The following is a 21,135-nucleotide window of genomic DNA, read 5'->3' on the forward strand; positions in this document are numbered from 1 at the left end:
AGAACTGGAAGGCAGCCAATCTAAGTCAGCCTGCTGCCCCTAAATATCTGCTACCTTAGGCACAGGCATTATGGGTGCTTATTGACAAATCCGGGGCTAGCTGAGGGGGATGTTATGTGAAGAGGTGTACAGGAGAAAACCCCGAAACACCTTAAAGGATCAGCTCCAGATATCTGGCCTGGTCCACCTTAAACCCAATGCAGCAGAGAACCTGGTCCAGGGCAGAGGGTCCCTAGGAAAGGAGAAAAACCAGCCAAGACTAGGAAGGCAAGGAGGCCTCAGATGAGACTAAGAGAAGGAAGGAACTGTTCTAAATGACTTATGAATGTAAAACTACTGATTTTCTGTTTCTACAACTGCTAAAGTAAGGAGAGAGAGAGAGAGAGAGAGACTGACTTTCTACAAGGCCTTCATATTAGTCAAGTATTTATATCTCTATAGGAAGGCCATCTAAATAACTCAAGGTGAGTTATTTAGATGGCTGGTTTAGGGGCCAGTTTCTCATGTAGAGTGTCATGTTTGTAGTAGAGATTTACAACATAATTTAACAATCTATATTGATTCAGACTATGTTTTATTTTCTATACATCATCACCTTAGAAAGTGCAACAAGAGGGGTTTTATCTCTGCAGTTGGGGAGCAGCTGTCACATCACAACTTGTGGCAGTACCTCCTAGAGGCATTACAAGAAAGACAGGAGAGAAACCTTATGACAGCAATCTGTTAGATCAGGGGTCAGGAACCTTTTTGGCTGAGAGAGCCATAAACGCCACATATTTTAAAATGTAATTCCATGAGAGCCATACAATATGTTTAAAACTAAATACAAGTAAATGTGTGCATTTTATGTAAGATCCCACTTTTAATGTACAATAAGTCTCTGAAAATATTACACCAGGCCTTAAGACACCAATACATCTCCTATTAGGAAAACGGACCAAGTCAGGCTGCTATAGAGTCCTACACAGAAACAACACGCCAGCAGAAAACCTCACCTGAATCACGTGCTGTCCCTCACCTAACATAGAATAAAGAGACCAAAACGCATAACAAGAAGCATGCAGAAAAAACTGAATTGGAAACTGCAACAAGCCAGAGTCTCTGTATGCAGTGTAACAAAGGAAAAAAGAAACATCACCCATCCTTATAAAACAAATCAAGAAATATAAAATCATCAGCAGTAAAACTGTACTAACAAAAAGAACATATTTCGAAACAGCTGATGAGAGGAATATCCAATAATTAAAACTCATATAAAACATTTCCAGATACCAACAAAATATTTCAAAATAGCAGACACAAAGATCCAGTAATGAAAAATAATAAGGATACAAAAATTTATTTGCTCTGCATACCTGGGAACGTTTGATATCCAGGTGTCCTGAGATTGTTCTGAATTAGCAGGAGGTGGGGTGGTTTGCTTGGAACTTTCTCCTCTCTCAGTCACATACCAGTGCTCTCTCTCACACTGGCTCTCAATGACACACCTATACACACATGCTCTCAGTACTCACATATACACATGTTTTTTCTCACTCACTTATATAGGCTCTTAATTACACATTTACACACATGCTGTCTATCTTTTCACGCTTACACACACACACAGGCTTTCAATCACATAAATACATGCTGTCTTTTTCTCTCACACACAGACTCTCATTCACATGCTTACAAACATGTCCTCTCTTTCTCTCATTTACACACAGGCTCTCAATCACATACTCACATGCTCCCTCACCTAAATCAGCTCTCAATCACACACAGACACACATGGTCTCTCTCTCTCATTTAAACACAGGCTCTCAATCACCTAAACCAGCTGTCAATCAGACACAGACACACATGATCTCTCTCTTACTTATACACACAGGCTCTTAATCATACATACACATGATTTCTCTCACACACAAAGGATCTCAATCATACACACATACTCTTTCACACAAACAGGTTTTCAATCACAAACTTACACATACAGGTTCCCAATGGTAAACTTACATTCATGCTCTCTCTCTCACAGGCAGGCTCTCAATCACAGACATATTCTCTTTCACATGTACAGGCTCTCAATCATTCACATACATGCAATCTCACTCACACACACAGGATCTCAAACACACACGCTTGCTCGCTCATTCACTCTCTCTCTCCCCCACCCCCACCCCAGGAACTCGCGGCAGCAGCAGCCTCCTCCCAACACTAACCTCCTTCATTTTCAGCCCTCGCGGAGGCGGAGTCCCATCGGCCGCGGTTGAAACTCTTCATTTTCCTCCGAGCCGCGCTGCAGTCTTCTTCCCACAAGCGTGGCCTCTTCTTCTCGCGCAGGCACCCGATGCTCACCACTTCCTCTTCCGGGCCGCGGGAAGAAGAGAGCACGCTGATGCCGCTCAGCACCGGCGTGCTCTCTTCTTCCCGCGGCCCGGAAGAGGAAGTGGTGAGCATCGGGTGCCTGCGCGGGAAGACTCCCGCGCAGGCACCCGATGACTCCAGCGCTGGCACCCAGCTGACTCCAGTCGTGCCGCTGCCGGCGTGCTCTCTCCTCCTCCTCCCCCCCCCCCCCCCCCGCGGCCCGGAAGAGGAAGTGGAGAGCATCGGGTGCCTGCTCGGGAAGAAGAGACCACACTAGCGTGGTCTCTTCTTCCGCGCAGGCACCCGATGCTCACCACTTCCTCTTCCGGGCCGCGGGGGGGGGGGGGGAGGAGGAGAAGAGAGCACGCCTGTGCCACTGACTCCAGCTGTCCCGCCGCGTTCCGCCCGGGCTGACAGCATTTTAAGCCCGGGCGGCGGAGGACCGGGGAGCAGCTGGGTCAGCGGGGAACCGCGAAGTGTGGCGACACTTGTCTGCGAGCCAGATGCAGCCCTCAAAAGAGCCATATCTGGCTCGCGAGCCATGGGTTCCCGACCCCTGTGTTAGATTAAGGCACATCAGAAAGAAATGTCTTGGCATTCTATGGGTAATACTATAGCTGATATGCTAGCTCAGGAGTTTGTTGAAAAAGCTATTCAGTCCTCATATGTCCATCACAAGAGTGAGACGTACGCACAGCACAGAATACCTTGGTGAAGATTTGACATCATCTGGAGTGAGGAAAGTCTCACAAAGATGCTATTTCTACAATGTTCTCTCACCCTAGCTTGATGGACTCTATAACAGGGTACCATCAAGCTAGGGTGAGATAACATAGTACAAAATGTCATCTTTGTGAGACTTTCTTCACTCCAAACAACGTCAAATCTTCACCAAGGTGTACTGTGCTGTTCATACGTCTCACTCTACATGAGAAACTGGTCCCTAAACCCTAAACCACCACCAACACCTCACCTCGACCTATTAGATGGCCCTCCTATAGAGATATAAATAGTTGCACACCATGAGGCCCTCTCCAGAGGCTCTCTCTCTCTCCCCCCCCCCTCACTCCTCTCAAGCCCAAAAATGGCCAAAATGCAATTTGTACGATAGTGCCCCTCATTTTCATAAATCCCGCCCGACCTCCACCCTGATCCCACATTCGCACCATGAGCTACCATTATCGCATATGTTAACGCCATAATGCATTTTAATGAATGCCCTATTCGTTTGTGGCAATCCTGAAGTGTATAAAGTGCTGTTTGCAGTTCAACAAAGCAAAAGCTCTCTCAAGGGCTGAATTTTGGCACCTTTACCAGTTCAAACGTGCATTGGCCATTCATTCACAGAAGAGCCTGGAGGCGATTTAGTAAAACACGAGTAGCGCTATAGAAATGTTAAGTAGTAGTAGTAGTAGTAACTGTTACTGTTAACCAGCATTACTGCACAACCTGGCTCTGCCAGCTCTTCCCAGCAATGACTTGCTTCTTTTCTCCTAGCGCCCCCTAGTGGCACAGCATACACTTCTAATTTAATTCTCATGATACGGATGGTGGAGTAGAAGGTTAAAAATTGACGAGATACAGAAGAATAAGAAAACTAAAGAAATGGTAATACAGGGGAAAAGGCAGGGAAAAGAGATGGAGAAATGTGACATGGAAGAAAATCATGTCATGTGTGAATAGAGGGGAAGGGAACGATGGAAAAAAATAGTTAAAGGAAGTGAAGTAAAATGGAGAGATTACAGGAAAAGGAATCAGGAGAAGACAGAAAAGATGAAAACAGAACAGAGAGAACAGTATGATATGGAATAAAACAAAGATAAAAATATCAATTTAAATTTAAATACAGTTTTGTGTGACTTTGGAAAGTTTTCAATTATAGTTTTATAAATTCTTGGTATAATAACTAACATCTAAGGATGCATGAACAATTGAATTTCATTGTGTTCAGAATTCAAAAGGAAATATAGATTTTCCCCAGTAGATCTGGGAGTAATCTGAAGTGGATACGCCTACATTTTGGGACTAATCTTTCAAAAATATGTGTTTTATGCATGCTACATTGGCATATATGCACGTTATTTACCTTTTGTGCAGCCAAGCAGATTTTCAGAAGGCTGCAAGTATGTGAGTACTGCGTGCAAAAGCCTACGCACACAAAAAGGGCATTTCAGAGCTGTTGTGAGGATTTTCTGGGACAGGGACAGAAAGGACGTGGACGCTCATATACAATATTGTTTAAATGAATGCATGCATACATCATCAAACATGCGCAAATTCTTTCACGCCTGCTAATCAGGTCACAGAAATTAAATCTGATTTCTCTTTTGTCTGCAGTCTGGGGATCCGTTCCAGGACAAATGCTGAAGGGTCTGGGTCAAGCGGTGGAGGTCTGGGTGAGCGGGTGCTTGGAAGTCTGCACACAAGTAAAGTATTTTTATGCGTGATATACATACACATATAGATCAGCCAACTTCATAAAATACTCACCTCCGCGCATAAACCGACGGTTATCACACGGTTACAATTATTTTTCTCATAAAATATATGCGCAGATTTTTATAAAATAGATATGCACACTATGCGAATCCTTGCATAAAATGAGTGCATACTGAAACAGATGGGCATATTTTCAGGCAGAGATATGCAAGATTTTATATATGAAGAGGCTCCTGCAGCACAGTTTAGAAAATATAGGCATAGCTTTAGGTGCATCTGCTTATGTGTCTTTATGGTGAGTTACATACACCATTGAAAATTACCTTTTTTAAGCTCAAACCATGTAGCGGCCCTTTTTAAAGATGTTTTCCCAACTCTAGCGGCACTACGCTATTCTTGTAGTGGTGCTACATCCTGCAATATTTAGCGGATGGGTTTTTTTTTTTTTTATGTTTTGCCATAACCAGAAGACATGGGGGATTACTACCCTTAACCAATTAGCCTTGATGATTTTGACACAACTGCAACATCGCTCTCCGCTTTGACGGCGGGGCGGGAAAAAAAAAGAGAGCATTGGATTCTGAAGACAGCCAATGCTGGGCCCCCGACTTTTACGGTCTGGGGTACTGGTAAGCTGATACTGGGGATGAAGCTTCTATGGCAAAGTCCAAAAGCAAAGAACATTCAAGCAGCATTGTCTGAATTATCAGGAAGGCTGCTCTCCATGTAAAAATGTTGCAGTGTTTTTTGTTATGGGTTTAACAATTGCTTGGTTTTGTTTGTAAGTATTATTATCCTTGACATAAGCATGGGGGTAACCTGCACGGAGCAGCAGTTTCTACCCTTAACAGACACATGGGGGCAACCTGCACGGAGCGGCAGTTACTGCCATGGGAAGCTTGCTGGGCAGACTGGATGGACCATTTGGTCTTTTTCTCCCGACAGTACTATGTTACTATCTTGGATTCAGACAACAACCAACATGGACCCCAACTTTTACAGTTGGTAACTGATTATGCATGGTAATAACATGCACGAAGCAGCAATTACTATTCTTAACAGAAAGCAAGGTATTACTACTATTAACCAAGACGTCTTGATGCTTTTGATGCAACTGCAACATCACTCTTCGCTTGGGGGGTGGAAGAGGAATTGGATTCATATGACCACTAACACAGGCCCTAACTTTTATGGTCTGCGGTACTGATATGCAGATATATGTGAAAAAAATACAGGACTGTTTCTAGGGCCAAGTCCATAAGCAAAACACATCAGCACTGTCTGAATTTTCAAGAAGGCTCATCGAATAACTGCACGGAGTGGAATTTGCTAACCTTAAGAGAAACATGGGGTAACCTTCATGGTGTGGCAGATACTACCATAAGAAGCTTGCAGGGCAGACTGGATGAACCATTTGGTCCTTTTCTACCTTCATTACTATGTTACTATATCCTTCTTTTGGCAGGAGGCGGGTGTCATGTGCACTACAATTTTTTCATCTCTTCCTCACCCCCTAGAGTCTCCCTGAAGTCCACAATCCAAACTTGGACTGTCTTTGGAAGGGGCAGCTCAAGGCAATCTGCCACCTGAGGCGAGGGACGAGATGGCGCCTCCCTCTCGTCCTGCTCCCCTACTCCCCCCCCTTGCCCCCTCTCGCCCTACTCCCCTGCCCCCCCCTTGCCCCCCTCTTCAGCCGCCACCGGCTTGGCTGGCCCACAGCCGCGTCCCTCCTGTCCAGCTCGCAGCATCCCTCAGTCGTGGTAGGGGCAGGCAGTGTGAGGCGGACACCACAGCGGCGTTCTGAAAGAGGCATTTTGTGCCGCCTCAAATTTCTGCGGCCTGAAGGGGCTGCCTCACCCTGCCTCATTTTAGAACCACCCCTGATCTTTGGCAATGACTTTCAGATCTGTACTGGTGATTTAGAAGTCAAAGATGGCAACTGTGCCAATTTCCGAAAGCCAGCCAGTTTGCCCCTCTCCTCCAACCCATTCCTGGTAAACATTTAAAGATAAACATACCAACATAATCCTGTTATCTTATTTAAAAATTTGAGAGAGGACATAATCCTTTCAAAAATAAATGTATTTCTACAGCCCTACTTTATTTACCTCTTCACTACTCTGCCTTGCTAAAATGGAAGCAAAATTGGCCGGTTTCCCACTCCCCATTCTCCTGCAAACCTGAGTCTGTTAATTTGCCAACAAGCTTCTAGAGATGATCATCACAATTACACGGTATTCAACTTTCCCCCAATAAATTCTAACTCTTAAGTTCTGCCCATGCAAGAGTCTTTCTATCTCTGTGACCAAGAGTAGGCCTCAATACTCGCTGTCCATTAGCTTTTACACTTCACATTTCACTTAGCAACCGTCAGGCCTGCTTAGCAACCACTGAGCTCAGTTCCCGCCACTGAACCCAGCAATATGTTTAATCACAGCAAACATTACACACAGACCTGGCTTATTTCATGTTACGGTAATTTTTAAAAAATTTGGTAGGAGCCTCGTTTCTCCTCCTTCCCCCAATTTTAAAATGTTTAAAAACATTTTAATTGTGCCTAATAGCAGCAGAGGACGCTCCTGGTGGCCTCTTGCACTGATCAGGAGCAGGGCCAGTTCTTCCATTAGGCAAACTAGGCAGTTGCCTATGATGGCAAATTTTTTTTTTGGGGGGGGGAGGGGGAAGACAGCAAAAATCCCAGAAACCTCTAGGTGCCACCTACCCATTTTAAAGCATGGCACCAAAAGAGAGAAGGGAATGGATGCTGAATAGAAATAGGGGGTGGAGAGAGAGGATGTTGGGTGGGTACAGGAGTTGTGGAGAAAAGGTGCCGGGCAAGTGAGAATGAGATGGAGAGAGAAAGAGGATTCTGGGCAGTTATGGGGTGAAGAAAGAGACCTCTGGGCTCTGCAAAAAGGGGCCAAAGAGACTGAGGTGATGCTGGAATGCTAAGCAGGGAGTGGAGAGGAGAAAGAGGAGGATGCAGGAGGGGAGAAGAAGAATAGAGACATGCTGGCCTGGTCCTTCCGGAGGAATATCAGGAGTTGCTTGTTCCATCATGGGATTCAAGAAGGTAAAAGAGATCAAGAGAGACTTTGGATAACAGTGAGTAAGACCAATATCAAATTTCAGCTGATGACCTCCACTTGGAGTCTTCATCCCTGGGGAGAGAAATCTGGGACTCTGTGCAGAGACTCTCTTATTCATTCCTCTAGCCAGGCGGAGGCTTTCTTCCACTCAGACAAGGATACTCCTGCCCACTTGGAATTTTCATTTATCCAATCCCTGGAAGGTGAGGGTGACCCTTGACCTGGAAGTGACAGGGAGACTCTTGCACAGTTACAGAGAGTAAGAACAAACAGCCAGCTGTGGGAACAGACCCAAAATGAACTGTGCCAATTGTCATTCAGAATACACCTTCAGTGAAGTTTCTTTTCGGATACTCACCCAGAGTCTCCAGTGTTGTTTGTTGGCACCCACGTCCATCAGAGGGGAAGCAAAGCATACGTCTCCCAGGGAAAAGAAACAGTATCACCCCTCCCACTTAGGGCCCTCCCCATATGTACAAGGACCAGACCCTGAGGAAGAGACTAGTTTTGGGCCTGAAAAGAACGACAATTATTTTTATGGCCTCCACCAGTATTAAGTGGTTACCCAAAGATAGGGTTAAATATATATTTACATTGCTTGGGGTGACCAGGACATGTTTGGGAAGTCCTGGGCTAGGCCAGAACTGCTTTTAACTTATTATATCCATCAAGTTGTAGTTCTGATTTTCTTAGAAAAGTCACTAGGAAAATCAGAACTGCCTGCCCATGCATGGAGCAGAGTAAAAACCACAACTGGATTAGTCTGTTCTTTATAACATGGAGCCAATTAGCAGCCACTAGTGAGGGAGGAGCAGCTAGGCCCTAGCAGCAGGAAGAAGCAGGTGCTGGAATTTCAAAATTGAAATCCCCACATGTTTTTCTGCCTGCCCATTCCCAGTGTCGTCCATTTTTCCTGTTAAAGGCCCATGGCAATATTCAAAGCAGATTCCCCCACAGATGAACATCCATGGAAATGCCTTTAAGACTTGTCGTCCCCCCCCCCCCCCCCCCCCCACAAGTGAGAACACCAAGACCTCAGATGATGACATTTTTCCCATTCACTACACAAGTGCACTGACTCCTGCCTAGAGAAAGAACCTGCGTCACTCGCTGTGTTAAATATGGGTTGGTGTCTCTTTAACTTGCTGCCTGAAGTAATCCTAAACGAAGCGCTGCAGTCAGGTCTCAGTAAAATCGTGTTAGTCCAACAGCATTTGTTGAAGGTGTCTTTCCTTAAGTGAAACACCTTTGCTGAATACCTCGTATGGGAAAAAGAAATCAGTGGTATTCAAAGTTAAAAGAAAAAGATGGTATGAGAATGAACAAAGCAAAAGCCCCTGAGGCCTGCTGCATACAGCCACATCCACATGTTACGGGTCAGGCAGGAGAAATGCAGGAACATTGGAGATACAAAAAAACAGGAAGCGCCCTGCCCATGCCCTGACTCTCAAGAAAGAGCCAGGAGTAAACAGACACTCTCCATACCCGGGAACGTTTGATTTCCAGTCACCCTGAAATTGTCGTTCATTAATGAGAGGAGGGGGTGGAGAAGCACAAACTTTCTCCTCTCGCTCTCTCTCTCACACACACACACACACTCACACGCTTCATGCTGACTCTCATACACACTCACACATTCATACTCTACTCTCTCTCTCCCTTCCCCACTCCCAGAATGCGTTAGTAGTAGTAGTAGTAGGCCTCGCCCTTGGGAAGACCCCACAGTCCAGATGCCTCCTCTCTCTCTCTTCTGTTCACGGCCGTGCAGGCCCAGCCAATGCTATTCTTCCTCAGTGCTTCTCTCTTCTATTTCCGCCATGCGAGTCTAGCTGCCACTGCTTCTCTCATGGGCCACTGGGGTGGTTGACATTGCTTCTGCTTAATGATCCTCTTCCACCACTATCATTCCTCTCTTTGGCAGCGTGGGCCTGGCTCTGCCTCCGGAAGCCTTTCTTCCGTTCCATGGGTCCACTGTCCCTCCTGCTCTTTACTGATGCTGCAATTAGGCCTCCTCCTTCCCACCCACTCTCGGCCACCAGCCAAGAGTCCTGAGGTTGCTGTGCTGCCTAAAGATGATATCTGAGCAGGGCTGTTAGAAAACTAGGCGGCTGTCCCCAAACCTGTGGTACTCTAGGTGGCCGTCTAGTTTGCTTAGTGCTTCCCCCGACCCTGTGCTAAACCGTTTATTTATTTATTTATTTGTGTGTTTTATATACCGTCATTCCATGGGAAAATCAATAGTTCATAACAGTGTATAGGTTAGACATTCATAAATAAATAATGAAAACAGAGGTAGACGTATGTATAGATTGTAACCTATGGAAATATTTAGATAGAATGTCTTGTGGTTTGTGATTTCACATGAAACTTTCCATGCTCTAGTTTCAACAGTTTTATTTTGCAGAATTGCCTTTACTTAATCTCTTTATTTTAATATTAGCTGTTCCCTTGCTTCCTCCTTACTCGTCAGAGGTTTCTCGATCTTTGGATTCTGTATCTTTTGCAACAACTTCGACGCCGATGGAGAGGTTGGGAGCTAGTGGAGGAGCTGTGGCTGACCTGGCGGGAGCCATAGCAGAGGTGGCCCTCTCTACTCCAGGATCGGGGGGTGAGTTGTTCCACCTTCCACCTAAGCCAGCAGTGGTGACGCTGGAAGCATTATGGGACCTAGTGGCTGGATTAGGGATCAGCATACAAAAACGGAAAATTTAACCACCAAGTTGGAATCTTTGGAAGTTAAAGTTGATGGACAAATCAACATGGTAAAAACTCAATTAGAATCTATGGAGTCTTCTATTTCCAAGATTCAAACCTGTAACACGAATGTGATTAACGATCTTGCTAATACCTCTCGTAGGTTAGAATATCTGGAGAACTATATAAGGCATTTGAATTTACGTTTTTTGAATTTTCCTAAAGTGGTGGGGGAAGACCCTTATGTTATGTTGAAAAAATATTTTCTGGATATCTTAAAATTTGAAGATGGTAAAATCCCTTGTATTAACAAGATGTTTTTCTTGCCTGTTTCTGCAAAAGAGAGGTCCCTCTGAAATCGTCCTGAGATGTTAGAAAATCTAACCCAATTTTTGGAAGATTCTAAGGATGAGATATATGAGATACATGATCATGCTACCCTCTTAGTTTTGTTTATTTCTGAAAAGGAATTAAGCAAAATTATGAGAAGATACTTCAAGAATATCAGATTGTTTCTATAGTCAAGAAGTCTGTATATATCCGGATTTCGTTCGAGCTACACAGGAAAGGAGACGTGATTTCCTCTTATTAAAGCCACAGAAAATTGCTTTGGGATTCTCTTTTGTTTTACGATATCCTTGCAAGGGTATTAGACGTTCCCAAACTGAATGCTTTGTCTTTTTTCTCCCAGACCAACTTAAATTCCTTATTAATTTCAGGAGTATAATTTCTTTGTCTCCTGGTAATTACCTAGGTTTGAAGATCCATAAGAAAAGTGTTGCCTTAGTCACGTTAAGCCTGTTTATTGATTGAGATTACCTATATCTTCCTAAATATTTGCACCCCCTTTCTATTATGTATTACCTAATTAGAAAATATAATATCTATATTGGATCTCTTTATGATTGTTATTTTGTTTTTGGTATCTATGATATGTCATTTTCTTTTACCAAAAGTAAGGATTATCCTACTTGTATTTGTTGAAAATTAATAAAAAGAAAATAAAAAAATAAAAAGAAAGAAAGAAAGAAAGAAAGAAAATATTCCTTGAAGAGAGATGCACAGCTGAATATAGAAAAATCCATGCTCGTGTTTGTGAGGTGTCCTTCCTCTGCTTTGCTTTCTTGAGAGTGTGAGAGGAGGAGGAGTGTGTAGATTCATTTTTAGGTAATGACGATTCCAAAGGATTACACCCTTACCGTGTCCAGGTGGCTGGGTACTTGTCGGTTGGATGAGTATCCCTGGCCTTGGGAGGTACTGTACATCTGGGAATGACCACTTGGATGGTCCCGACTAGCATCTACCTGCTCCTTCCATAGTGAGACCCTATTCTGCAAGATTCCACAGGCCTGAGATAGAAAAAGAAGAGAGGGTCAGAACTTATAACAATAAAATGAAATACCTAATAGTCAGCTTTGTACCATGCTAGGGGACACTGAATTCCTTCCATCCATGTGTGAAGTTTCTTTCTTGAAATGTCTCTACGTAATTAGGGTTAAGCCTATGGTTTCACTCCCAAACTATACCTCAGTCTGCAGAAAGCAGTAGTAACTTACACTGTTCCCTTCAACTCCTAACCAATATCGGTGCAAAGAGTTCCTGTGGCTGAGAGAGTAGGATATAACTTATGGAAAAATTTTTTTTCTTCAATGGTGATCTTTAGACAGTTAGCATGTGTTGAGCTGCAAGCAGCATTTCAATTACAAATTAGCACTCCCAGAATTAGCTGGGAGTGCTAATTCTGCAGCACTCCCAGCCCAGGATAGCCTTAGGAGTAGGAGACTGAGTTAGTAATCAAACCCAAATGTCTGCTTGATGCTAACCAGTGGAATCAAGTATTCCTTTATCCTCTGTTGGTCAAGTACACCGTCTTCAATCATAATTTTGGAAATTCAAAGAAATAATCTCTAACAATCTGCTACTAACCTGCTGTATAACCTTACATAAAGCTCTGTACGTCTCCTATACTTTGGTTTGCCCAGCTGTAATTGGTTAATGACGATAGTAATGTGATTAGTTGGCATGCAAAGTATGAAGCAGTATATAAATTGTAAACTATTATTACCATCATCATTTCTATTACTGCATAACTTTTGAGAAAATAATTTCCACAAATTGTGCAACACCACCCAACTGCCCCATCCCCTCTGCAGCAGCTCACTTACCCGGCTATAGAATTGAAAGAAGGTATTAGAAAGAACCCACTGCTTTTCTGCCAGGAACCTGTATCTGCGCTTCTCCTCCAGTTCAGCGGCCTGGTGGCTCTGGGAGACGAAAGCCTGCATGTCTGAGTGCAAGCTGTTCACATTTTCCTGTGGCAGAGCAAGAATAGGTAGTGAAAAATTCCAGAGGAGAACTGGGAAGTTCTACTCCTTATCAAACTTCTAAGAGCTAAAGCTAAAGGTTTATTTGCAGGAGTTCAAAGAAATAGCAAAACATAACAGTAGCTCACCTCCCCTTAAACATCCAAAGCAGTTATTCATATTGCGTATGAGCTTACCATGGGCTTGAAGCAGCTCCCTGGGGTCTTCCTAACCATTCTAGGCCCTGATCCTTTATACTGTTAGGAAAGGATCCTCTCGGGACCCAGAATCCCTTGCAGGTCTGTGCCTTAAGGTGGAGCAGGGTAGATGACTCTAGCCTGTGTCTTAAAGTGGTTTGAGGGAGACTCTTATATACTCTCTCACATATCCAACCCCTCAGCTCACCCCTCCTTGGGTGAGTACCTGTCTGTGTCCGGGACACCTCTCTTGACAGAAAATAAGCATTGATGTTCTCTTTCCCAGGCCTATGCTGAATTTTATAACTGAAGGGCTACAGCCTGGTTCATCAGTCTGGAGTTGATCTCTTTTTTATGGTTTATCCATATGAGCGGTTGGTGGTCCGTCACCAGGGTAAACTGCCATCCCAGGAGGTAATGTTGTAAGGCTTTGAGAGCCCATTTTACTGATAAAGCCTCTTTCTCCATTATAGAATACTTTTTCTCCTTTGGCAGCAGCTTCCGACTTATATAGGCCACCAAATGTTCTTGACTATCCTTCATTTGGCTGAGGACTGCATCCAGTCCTACCTCTGAGGCATCCATCTAAACAATGAAGGGTTCCATAAACTCTGGACTTATTAGGACCGGATTAGAGCAGGTCACTTCCTTCAGCTCCCGGAAGGCTTTCTGTCTTGGCTGACCATTGGATTTTTCCGGTGATTTCTTCATTAAGAGCCTCATAAGTGGCTCTGTCTTCTCGGAATAGTTAGGATTAAACCTTCTATAGTAGCCTGTCAAGCCTAGGAAGGCCCTTACCTTCCCTTTGGTTTGTGGGACTTGTATCTTGCTAATTGCCTCAATCTTCCTGGACTGTGGGTGTACTTCACCCTTTCCCAAAGAGGACTTCTTGTCCTCCCAATAAGCACTTCTTCAGGTTCGCCATCAGCCCAGCCTTCCTCAGAGTGGATAGTATAGCTTGAAGTTAGCTCAAGTGTGTTGTCCAAACTGGGCTGTAGACCATTATGTCATCCAGGTATGAGGCAGCATAGCCCTGATGCGGGCAGAGCATATCTTCAACCAAGCGCTGGAATATTGCAGGGGTGCCATGGAGGCCAAACGGAAGGAATGTAAACTGGAAGAACCTCACCGGCGTCAAGAAGGCCGTCTTCTCCTTCTCCATTAGTGTGAGAGTACTTGCCAATACCCTTGGTAAGATCCAGGGTCAAGATGAACTTAGCTGATCCCAGGCACTCAATCAGCTCATCTACCCTAAGCATTGGGTATGTGTCCAGTATTGATACTTCGATGATTTTTTTTTTTTAATCTATACAATCTTATGCTCCCATCCGACTTTGGCATTAGGACTATAGGCAAGACAAGTCACTAGAAGACTCTTCTATGACTCCCAGCTGAAGTTTCTCTTTCACTTCTGTTTCAATGATTCAGTGCCTGGTTTCTGGAATTTGTTATGGTTGTTGATGTACGACCACACAGGCTGGGTAATGATATCATGTTGGACCAAATAAGTACATCCCAGCAAGCTTGAGAAGATTTCTCTATTCTGCTGAAGCAGCTGCTTTAAGTCAGCTATTTGGGAAGTTGACAACTCCTCTCTAAACGGCACATAGGTCTCGTCCACCTCAGGGCAGAGCTCTGGGCTGAATTCCCCTTGTACCATTCTGCACTCTTGAGGAAGCCATTTCTTTAGTAAGTTGACATGGTATATCTGACTTTTCTTCCTCTTATCTGGTTGGGCTATTCTGTAGTCCACCGGGCTGTTTTTTTTCCAAGATCTTATAGGGTCCTTGCCAAAGAGCAACTTGCTTTCTGAAGAGGGCATGAGAACCAGAACCTGGTCTCAGAGCTAGAAGCTCCTCGAACTGTGGGACAGGTGTAAGCCCGGGCCTTCTACAAGTTTAAGCGGGCTCTCTGCCCAGGTTTCTTTAGGCACTCTTGCACTGTATTAACATAGTACACAAGATCTGTCCGGGGTTTTCTTCATACTCCCAAGTCTCTCGAGCCACATCTAATGTGCTTCATGGTCTCCCACCATATAACAGCTTGAAAGGTGAGAAGCCTGTCAAACTCTGGGGCAATTCACAGGTTATGAAAAGCTCATAGGGTAGTAGTAGGTCCCAATTTTTGCCATTTTCATCTACAAACTTCCGCAACATTTGCTTAAGTGTACTATCGAAGCGTTCCATGAAGCCATCGGTCTATGGATGGTGTGCTGATTTACGTAGAGTTTTCACCTTAAGCAGGTTTCATGGTTGCTTATTAGTTTAGAGATAAATGTGGTCCCTTGGTCTGTCAGGATCTCTTTGGGTAGTTCTTCTCGAGAGAAAACGTCCATTAAGGCAGTCACCACTGTCAGGTTTTTCATATTTTTCAGTGGTAGGGCCTCAGGGTATCTCATGGCATAATCCAGGATCACAAGAATATACTTGTTACCTTGAGTGGTTCTCTCTCGCAGTCCCACGAGATCCATAGCCACCCTTTCAAAAGGGGTTTCAATTATGGGCATGGAAATGAGAGGTGCTGCCCGAACACCTGTAGGTTTAGTGAGTTGGCAAATAGGGCTGGGCTGGCAAAACCAACTGGACCTATTTGTATATCCCCGGCCAATAGAATTGGGTAAATATTTTCTATTGGTTTTTTTCCCTTGCCGAGGTGACCCCCTAGTAAGTAACTATGAGCTAGCTGTCTGACTTTTTGATGATAGAACTTGGGGACAAGAAGTTGCTCTATCAGTTCCTGCTCCACTCTCCCCTTTAAGACTTGGTATAGCAAGTCTCTTTTCATTATGAAATATGGAGGATGTGGCATAGTCTCCAGTGCTCCCTCTGTAGGTGCTCCCTTGCCTACTTAAAAGACTCATCCTCCCTCTGGAACCATTTAAAGTCCCCTGGTTTACCCTCCCTTTCCCAATTAGAGGGGTTGGGCATGAGATTCGAGCTGGAAGATGGTTCTTCCTCTGACTCAGTGGTAGCCTCCTCCTCTGTCTCCTGGTCCGCTTCAAAACTGTACTTGTCCTGTCTCCATTGTCACCGAGATTTTGGCATTTTTGAGACTTTAGGAAACAAGTCCATGTCCTCCATGGGGAAGAGCTCGGGGAATGGTACCTCCTCATTATTTTGGGAAGCGCAGTGCCTCTGTTATAGAGTGAGTCTGGTAATAGGCCTCAGTCACTTCTAAGGCCTTCTCTAGTGTCAGCTTTATTTGTTGCTAGACCCACTGCCGTGTAGGCCGACTGAGGCTATCTAGGAATTGCTCCAAGAGAACTGTCTTGGCGACCTCCTCGCCAATCTTCCCCTTTGGGCGGAGCCACTTCCAGGCCACATCATGAAGTCTATGGAAAAGGTTTCTTGGATTCTCTCTCAGCTGCAGGAACCCACACTGGAAGCACTGTTGATAGGTCTCTAGTGTGAGCTCAGCTCTCTGAAGAATGGCCATCTTTACTTCCTGGTATGTGGTGGTGGTGCCATTAGGGTTCACGGTCTGGAAAGCTGCTTGACAGTCTCCAATTAGTAAGTTACCTGGTGAGGCCTTCTACCTGTCCTCCGGCCAGCCAGTCAGTCTAGCAGTTCACTCAAAATTATTTAAGAAGCTGTTGGGGTCCTCTTCCTTGAGTTATCATCAGTAAGATTGTGGCCAAGGGAGGTGGTTTAGTCACTACCGTTTGCACTGCCTGGCCACTTGAGTCAGCAGTGGGTTCTGCTGAGCCACTTGCTCCTGCAGCTCCTGCTGCTGGTCGATCTGAACCTGTAAAGCATTTTTCAGCTGTTGCTGCCCAGTATCCAGAACCTGTATGATTTGCTCCTTATTTGCCTGCATTATGGGGGGAAGGGGAGTGCTAGCAAGTGACTCTCTGGAGAAAGGAGAAAGGGAAGAGGAAAAAAAAAAATCAGACTGGCCTGTCTGGCTCTGCCTCACTTCTTGACCCCTATCTATTCCAGACAGGCTACCCTCTTAGCCTGTTTTAGCGCCATTGAGCGAGAAACTAGGGAGGCCACAGGAAACAGGGGGAAAAAAAACCTCTTGTGGGTTTTGGGCTGGCCACGGCATCTGGAACAGCCAAGGAAGGCAGTAAGACTTGGCTGTTCTGGTCAGAAACAAAAGTCTATTTACAGGAGTTCGGAGAAACAGCAAACAAAACACTAGCTCACCTCACTATAAACATCCAAAGCAGTTATAAATATACCATATATGCATACCATGGGTTCGAAGCAGCTCTCCAGGGCCTTCCTAACCCTTCTGGGCCCTGATCCTTTATACTTTTAGGATCCCTTGTGGGTCTGTGCCTTAAGGTGAAGCGGGGTAGATGGCTCTAGCCTGTGTCTTAAGGTGGTTTGAGGGAGTCTCTTGAATATTCCCTCACATACATCTTATAAGTATAAGAGTATGTTATGCACCTAATTTGCTTATCCAATAGAAAATGATCCAAAGTATCCTTAACAAATCATCATCCTATCTCTGTGCTTAAGAAAATTAATATGCATACTTCCAACAGTTAAGTATAAGGCACACTTCGCATGTGTGATATACCACAGAATACTAATGTCAACCTAAAAGCAGTAAACAACTTGTCCTATTAATTCTTAGAATACCTTGCTTGTTCCTAGCATCTCTGCTGCAATGCTTTAGCTACATCACTTTGGTTCTTGCCTTTAGTGTGTTACAGCAATCCAGGTAAAGCCGTTCTGCGCAGTCTCTAATCTGTGGCTGCCGTTAGCCTCACTAACAAAAGAATTTGACTAGAAACTCTTAAAAATTACCACAGAGCAAAATCCACTGTTTGCTAAACCTCTCTGAACCTCCCCAGCTACTTAGTACATTCCTTTTGGTAAGGAAACCAAGAGTTCCTTACAGGAAAAATAAAATAAAAACGGAAAATGAAGGACTCCTACCCATGTACTACATTGTCTTTTGCGTTGGTCCTTTTAGAGGTGTCCATGACCTACAAAGATTCCAGTGCTCTCTAGAACCAATAAAACTTTGCACAGACTTATGGACAGCATAATCTTCATCAAGCCCAAACCTTTGCATTTTCCCCCAGATTACTCCATAATGCCCCCACCTGCCCCTAGCCTCTTCCAAAGCCCCTGACCTTCATCTCTCGCAGGTTCTTGTCCCTCATTCGCTCCATCCTCCACACTTCCGCCATGCACTTGTCCAGGTTTGCTGTCCGGTGTCTGTACTCCATCTCGTAACGCTTGTGGCTGTCCTGTGCCGTGGAAGGGGCAAGAGAAACACGTGTGCTCAGCATCACAACCCAAAATCACCCTTATTTAACATGGCGGAAGCAAAAATAAACCAAAACAATGCAGTCGAGAACACAGTGTCAATGCACAGGCACAAGTTCACAGCGCAACATTCCCACAGATAAATGAAAAGGACAAAAATAGGGGAGGGGCGGGAAACATTTTAATCTATTAAGATGAGGAAAGCTCCTTAAAAGTGTAGAGTGAGCACAAAACGGATGAAAATAGAAAAAGAAGATAGAAAGGGAGACGAGGTAAGCAAGAAGGAAAGGAAAAGAAAATAAGCAGGAAGATAGAAAGGAAATGACGAACTGAGGAGAGGAGTGGTGGGGAAGCAGAGGGGAAAGGAGGAAGAGGACAGCAGGGGGAAGAGCAGAAGGAAAGGTAAGAGCAGTGGAGGAGGAGGAGAGAGGAGAAGAGAATTGGGGAAGAAAAAGAGGAAAGGAGAGGTAGAAAGAGAAGAGGGGAATAGTAAAAAGGTGAGGAGAGGGAGAGGAAGTAAAGGTACTTTTGGGGGTTGCAGGAGCCACTCACTTGGATAAAGTGCATGTCTAGCTTTGTGTTCTTCTCCATGTGCTGCAGGATATCTCCATGGAACGTCTCCAGCTAGAGAAACAGAACGTGTTTCAGGGCCGCACGAGAGGACGCTTCTACAGAGAGCAGGGCCCGCCCATCCAGTCCTGGCTCTTTTTAATAACTGGCTCCTCCTCCCCCGCTTCTTCCCATGGTCGGCCCCCTACTCCTTTACCTGCTTGCAGCCGGCTCTCTCATCAGGTGCTGTTCAAATTTTCCATTTATAATATGTGGTAACTGGTAAGTTGGCGGGATGGTACAGGAAAGAGCAGGCTCAAGAAGACAGAGCTGGTTTAATGAGGTGGGATTGAACTATCTATGGTGTTATGTTTTTGTTTTTCATTTCTTCTCCTGACTTGGTGTTTGTTCCTTACTGGGACAGTATAGAGGATATTGCCTTTTGTAAGTAAGTACCTCTTGTCCATAATAAAATGTAGACACTTTCAAGAAATCTAGGAAAAATATATATTTTCTCCAAGAAATGTTGGTATGTCATTTCCCCCAAATTACTCCATAATGCCCCCACCTGCCCCTAGCCTTGGGTAAATCTATGCTGGCTATGACCTGTTAAACCATGACTCTCTATATGATCTGTGATTTTATTCTTTATAATAATTTTCCCAGCACTGAAGTCAGGCTCTCCAGACTATATTTTCCTGGATCATCTCTGGAGCCCTTTTTAAATATCAGGATTATATTGGCCACCCTCCAGTCTTCAGATACAACAGATGATTTTAATGATAAGTTACAAATTACTTGTAATAGGTCTTGTGGTGATGTGGCCTATAGTTTATCCTTTGCAATTTGTTGAAGCTGCACACTTAATTGCTGCCTGCCTCACTCCAAATTCAACTGATGTAGCATTACCCAATATCAGGCCATTTTTAACACTTTCAGAGGACTGGGGGGGCTGAATGTTCATTTGAAGCCCATGTTCCTTCCTTCTGCACTGTGTATCAATCTCAGGTTTTCCCTCAGCTGGGAAAAAAACCCAACTATATTTGATAGCGGAAGCAGAGAAGACAAATTACTATATTGGATTCACCTGCAAAATATAGCACTCCTATTCTTCTGCATATGGCATCTGCTTTTCATATTTCATTAACAATAAACATCAAATCAAAGTTAAAGGAAATGATTACACATAATCAGGGCAATTTTTAAAGGGATTTGGGCATCAGGGCCAGACTGGCAAATTACACATGTAGATTTTTTTTTAATCCCCACAAATACTTCCCAGCAGGGCGTTTGCACTTATGAACGATGTGGGTGTCTTGTACCAGTGAGGTGATTTTCAAAGGGAAATTCTATAGGTAGAACTGGCTTGCAGGGCAGTGGGTACAAAGAAGCTGTGAAGAGGCTGAAAATTGGTGCCAATATGACAATCTATATTCAGGTTACTGTTAAGGTTGTCATATCTTTTTTCTACTTTTCTTGGCAACAGATTCACATGTGAGATTATGGACAAGAGGTACTTAATTTTTATCTAAACATCCCATTCTGTGGAACAAACAGATGATGGCAGTCTTGACTGCAGCATTGTTGACCATAATTTATTTTTTCAATAAAGATAATTTGGAAGATTTTCTTGGCACTTCACATGTTGAAATGGGCAGAGTTAGATAAAGGTGGAAAGCTATCAGTTCCTCCTTCTAAATTATCCTCAAAATACTATGTGCCATAGTCTCAGACCTATCTGTAGTTTCTAAGAGGAAAATTCTGGAAAAACATGGTCTAAGGCAGTGGTTCTCAACCCTGTCCTGGGGACCCCCCCAGCCAGTCGGGTTTTCAGGATATCCACAATGAATATGCATGAGAGACAATTTGCATGCACTGCCTCCATAACATGCAAATTGTCTCTCATGCATATTCATTGTGGATATCCTGAAAACCCGACTGGCTGGGGGGGTCCCCAGGACAGGGTTGAGAACCACTGGTCTAAGGAGAGAGAGATACAATAGTATGGCAGAAAGAAGTGTCAGGACATGGACTCCGAACCAGGCCCCGGTGTAGGGACAGTGCCAGATCCCCGACAGATAAGGTCAGTGTGGGCTGGGAAGTTTCCTTGTCCCAGCAAAATTCTGGAGGCCTCAGCCGAGGTCCTGGTGTCAGGCCTGGGCTTGGGCAGAGAATCCGGCATCACACTTGAATGTAGGCCATGTCCTGTGCCTAGATGAGGCCTTGGCTTCAGGCTTAGGCCAAGGCACCAGTATCGTGCTCAGGTGTAGGTTGTGGCCCCTGTTTT

The 21,135-nt window shown here is 44.4% G+C and overlaps 1 protein-coding gene across 3 annotated transcripts in view; it reads right to left on the reverse strand.

Annotated features, from left to right (window-relative positions):
- BAIAP2L2 (BAI1 associated protein 2 like 2) overlaps window positions 1–21,135 on the reverse strand; it is a 92,316-nt gene that overhangs the window by 29,663 nt on the left and 41,518 nt on the right. For 2 of the 3 annotated variants that reach the window (XM_029590154.1, XM_029590156.1), the window contains 4 exons: window positions 18,852–18,923; window positions 18,164–18,280; window positions 12,740–12,886; window positions 11,774–11,923 (listed from right to left, as the gene is read on the reverse strand). In XM_029590154.1, the coding sequence (XP_029446014.1) occupies window positions 11,774–11,923; window positions 12,740–12,886; window positions 18,164–18,280; window positions 18,852–18,923 (486 nt within the window). The remainder of the gene's footprint in view (window positions 1–11,773; window positions 11,924–12,739; window positions 12,887–18,163; window positions 18,281–18,851; window positions 18,924–21,135) is intronic. The other variant, XM_029590155.1, reaches the window with a different exon arrangement.

The sequence above is a fragment of the Rhinatrema bivittatum genome, chromosome 2 (assembly GCF_901001135.1).
Source record: "Rhinatrema bivittatum chromosome 2, aRhiBiv1.1, whole genome shotgun sequence".
In the NCBI taxonomy this organism is placed as follows: domain Eukaryota; kingdom Metazoa; phylum Chordata; class Amphibia; order Gymnophiona; family Rhinatrematidae; genus Rhinatrema; species Rhinatrema bivittatum.